Source organism: Anoplopoma fimbria, chromosome 20, assembly GCF_027596085.1.
Source record: "Anoplopoma fimbria isolate UVic2021 breed Golden Eagle Sablefish chromosome 20, Afim_UVic_2022, whole genome shotgun sequence".
Taxonomy (NCBI): Eukaryota; Metazoa; Chordata; class Actinopteri; order Perciformes; family Anoplopomatidae; genus Anoplopoma; species Anoplopoma fimbria.
In genome coordinates this window covers 27,857,153-27,861,648 of record NC_072468.1, presented here as the reverse complement: position 1 = coordinate 27,861,648, position 4,496 = coordinate 27,857,153, and the positions used below count along the sequence as shown (strand labels likewise).

At 41.8% G+C, this 4,496-nt stretch overlaps 1 protein-coding gene across 1 annotated transcript in view; it reads left to right on the top strand.

The window, feature by feature from the left end:
• Positions 1-3,533, top strand: part of si:dkey-23o4.6 (retinol dehydrogenase 13) — a 5,228-nt gene extending 1,695 nt beyond the window's left edge. Inside the window, exons 4-7 of the mRNA XM_054620894.1 lie at positions 412-573; positions 653-772; positions 1,826-2,030; positions 2,723-3,533. Of these exons, the coding sequence (XP_054476869.1) occupies positions 412-573; positions 653-772; positions 1,826-2,030; positions 2,723-2,828 (593 nt within the window). The 3' untranslated portion in view covers positions 2,829-3,533. The remainder of the gene's footprint in view (positions 1-411; positions 574-652; positions 773-1,825; positions 2,031-2,722) is intronic.
• The last annotated feature ends 963 nt before the right edge of the window (positions 3,534-4,496 follow it).

The following is a 4,496-nucleotide window of genomic DNA, read 5'->3' as shown; positions in this document are numbered from 1 at the left end:
CTGTCTATATCTGTCTGTCTCTCCACCTGTCTGTCTGCTCACCTGTCTATCTCTACACCTTTCTGTCTCTACATCTGTTTGTCTGCTCACCTGTCTGTCTGCTCACCTGTCTGTCTCTCTATCCGTCTGTCTCTCCACCTGTCTGTCTCTATATCTGTCTGTCTCTCCACTTGTCTGTCTGCTCACCTGTCTGTCTCTACATCTGTTTGTCTGCTCACCTGTCTGTCTCTCTACCCATCTGTCTCTCCACCTGTCTGTCTCTACATCTGTTTGCCTGCTCACCTTTCTCTCTGCTCACCTGTCTGTCTCCTCAACTGTCTGTCTGTTCACCTGTATGTCTCTCTCTCCACCTGTCCTCTCCTCACCTGTCGGCCTACTCACCTGTCTCTCACGCCACCTGTCTGTCTGCAGGAGTGATGATGTGTCCAAGATGGCTGACGGAGGACGGTTTTGAAACTCAGCTGGCTGTCAATCATCTGGGTCACTTCCTGCTGACCAATCTGCTGCTGCCGCTGCTGAAGAGCTCCGCCCCCAGCCGCGTGGTCACCGTGTCGTCCATCGCCCACAAAGGGGGTACGACTTCTGACCTCTGACCTCTGACCTTTAATGTTTCTGATGTTTTTTTTGATTCAGTTTTAATGTTTTTCTTCAGGTTGCATCGACTTTGACGACTTGTTCTTCAGCAGAAGGACGTACAGCGCTCTGGAGAGCTACCGACAGAGCAAACTGGCCAACGTCCTGTTCTCTAGAGAACTCGCCCGACGATTAAGAGGTCCCCGCAAACACTAAACACACTCAGAGGTCCCCACAAACACTAAACACACTCAGAGGTCCCCACAAACACTAAACACACTCAGAGGTCCCCACGAACACTAAACACACTCAGAGGTCCCCACAAACACTAGACACACTCAGAGGTCCCCACAAACACTAAACACACTCAGAGGTCCCCACAAACACTAAACACACTCAGAGGTCCCCACAAACACTAGACACACTCAGAGGTCCCCACAAACACTAGACACACTCAGAGGTCCCCACGTACACTAAACACACTCAGAGGTCCCCACAAACACTAAACACACTCAGAGGTCCCCACAAACACTAGACACACTCAGAGGTCCCCACAAACACTAAACACACTCAGAGGTCCCCACAAACACTAAACACACTCAGAGGTCCCCACGAACACTAAACACACTCAGAGGTCCCCACAAACACTAGACACACTCAGAGGTCCCCACAAACACTAAACACACTCAGAGGTCCCCACAAACACTAAACACACTCAGAGGTCCCCACAAACACTAAACACACTCAGAGGTCCCCACAAACACTAAACACACTCAGAGCTTCCCACAAACACTAAACACACTCAGAGGTCCCCACAAACACTAGACACACTCAGAGGTCCCCACGTACACTAAACACACTCAGAGGTCCCCACAAACACTAAACACACTCAGAGGTCCCCACAAACACTAGACACACTCAGAGGTCCCCACAAACACTAAACACACTCAGAGGTCCCCACAAACACTAAACACACTCAGAGGTCCCCACAAACACTAGACACACTCAGAGGTCCCCACGTACACTAAACACACTCAGAGGTCCCCACAAACACTAAACACACTCAGAGGTCCCCACAAACACTAGACACACTCAGAGGTCCCCACAAACACTAAACACACTCAGAGGTCCCCACAAACACTAGACACACTCAGAGGTCCCCACGAACACTAAACACCAGATACATACATATATGGACTGACAGTATCCTGTTGTTTTACCTCCTGATACTGAACTCCGTGCCTCCCTTCAGGCTCTGGCGTGTCATCGTTCTGTCTCCACCCGGGTGTGATCCGGACCGAGCTGGGTCGTCACGTGGAGGGCTGGTTCCCCATGCTGGGGGCGCTGCTGAGACTCCCCTCCCTGCTGCTCATGAAGACTCCCAGTCAGGGCAGCCAGACCAGCGTGTACTGCGCTGTGACGCCGGGCCTGGAGGGCCAGTCGGGGCGATACTTTAGGTGACTCTTCAACATTTTAAAAAATACATATTCCCATAACTTCCACTCTTCAGACACATTTTGTACATTAAAACTCTTCCTCTCTCACTCAACGTCACATTTACAAACTGTAACATCTGAACTGTTTTCATCTCTTACTCTTAAACTGACATTTAAATCACTACTCGAAACTAAAGCGTCCACTGTTCCTACTCTGTTTAATTCTCCTGAATCTTTGATCGTTTTCAGCACTTTTCCTTCATATTCAAACTGACACTTCAACTTCTACAAACTCACTGTAATTATGACAAATGTCTCCAGAGATTAATTTTCCACCAGTGAACACACTTTAGTTCTCTCCAGCCTTTTCTATATTCAAGTATACTGTCTGTGTGTGTTACTCCTGTATAACTACATTGTGGGGACCCACTCACATTTGAGGACAAGCAGCAGGTCCCGACAAGGGAAACAATACATTACACATTATAACATGTAAGGTTTAATGAATTCATCTGTTTTCATAAAATAGGCGGAGCTCACAGGGTTAATGGTTATCTACTGTAGCTTGTGAGCTAACGGCTAACATGCTAGTCAGCCACAATAGTTCTGAGTTTCTTTGTGTTGTAGGTATGAATCCAACTCCATGGAATGAATTTAACTCAATGTCATGTCCTCATAAGTCACAAAAACGTTTTATTCCTGTCCGTCATCAGTGACTGTGCAGAGAAGGAAGCTGCTCCGGAGGGGCGGGACGACGCCGTGGCCAAGAAGCTGTGGGAGGAGAGCGCCCGATTGGTCGGATTAAAGGACACATGTTGACCTTTGACCTTGGCCCTGATGTCTGTGTGCAGACTGGACAGACTGCAGCGCCCCCATGAGGTGGAGGACGGGACGACGCCCGTGAAATACTCACTGTGACTGACAGATGATGGGAGCCAATCGGAGGACAGGGCGGGAGAAATAACAATTATATGATGAATAATAATCATAATTTGTCTTAGTACATCAAAGTATTTGTTCTTTTATTATTATCACTTTGTGAATCAGGATTATTATTATGAGATAAAAAAATAATAATTTTATGATATTTCTGAGAATTTGTATTTTTCAGTCATCTATTTTCATTAAAACAAATGGAACCAAACTTTTTTAAACAGCTGTGATATGAGAAATATAAATATCATAAATAAACATCAACATTTTCCCTTAATCCCTAATTCCCTTTATGTTCCCTTTAAATGTATCTGATATTCCCTTCATTTTTATATTTTATTTAATTATTATTGATTTGATTTTTTCCTCTAGTTTTCCTACTGTTTTAATTTTCTTTTCTCTTTTCTCTCTTTGTGTTTTTGAGTTTTTCTCCAAGTTGTTGATATATAAAGACATTTATTCTCAGTATGGATATTAGGAGCTCTGTTTGAATTTGTGAATATTCAGGAAATGAAGCAGAATTTTCACTTCTAAATATTTTTTGAATATTTTTAAGTTTGTCTGTAACATGAAAACTTCCTATGATGATGACAGGACATAATATGATTGTATTTTTCTGAATAAAGGATTTGATTTATATGGGATGACCAGAACTCTTCCTAGATCACTGTGGCTTCCAGTTTATTATTAAGTCTCTTATTTTCTAATGAGCAGTAACATTCATATAAAGCTATAATAGGATCGCATTATTATTATTATTATTAATATTATTATAATTACGTTGGTCCATAAAGAGCCGACTCACCAGCAGGAGGCAGCAGAGTCACATTTAATATGAACTAAAGAAGAAGTTTTACTAACTAAATTCATTTGTTCCGTTTTGTTTTAATCTTTTTTTTTCAACTTTCATATTGTTATAGTATATTAGGTTTTATGATGTACTGTTATAACATGTCTTTACTTTTGCCTGATTTATCCAACATATCCAATATACATTTTAATTAATAATAATAATACAAATAATATAATAATAATGTTAAACATTATATTTACTTCATAAACTTAAATAAACATAAATATAATAATAAACAATAAAATTAAATAAACTAAAATGTACATAAATATAATAATGAAACTTTACTTGCAAAGTGGACATTAAACAAGTTGATAATTTAGTTTATAAACGATTATTTACAAAAAAAAGTAACTGCGATTACGGGAAATAATCTGTAAAACGGAGCTGAGTCATGACTGGAAACAGCAATGACATCATAGCTGTTGATTACTTCAGTCATGATGAATCCATGAAAGCTTAAAGCTGCAGAAACATTAAACAGGCCCTATTATGATATTTCTATCTCCAATTACAGTTACAACATGTTTACATGCGTTAATGCCCATAATCCTCCTTGTTCTTCTCATCATTCTGTCCTGCAGCACCTCTTCTCACCCTCTCTCTGAAACGCTCAGTTGTAGCTCCTCCCTCCAGAAAGCAAAGTTTGCTCTGATTGGTCAGCTAGCCCGCTCTGTTGTGATTGGTCAACGTTTCACATT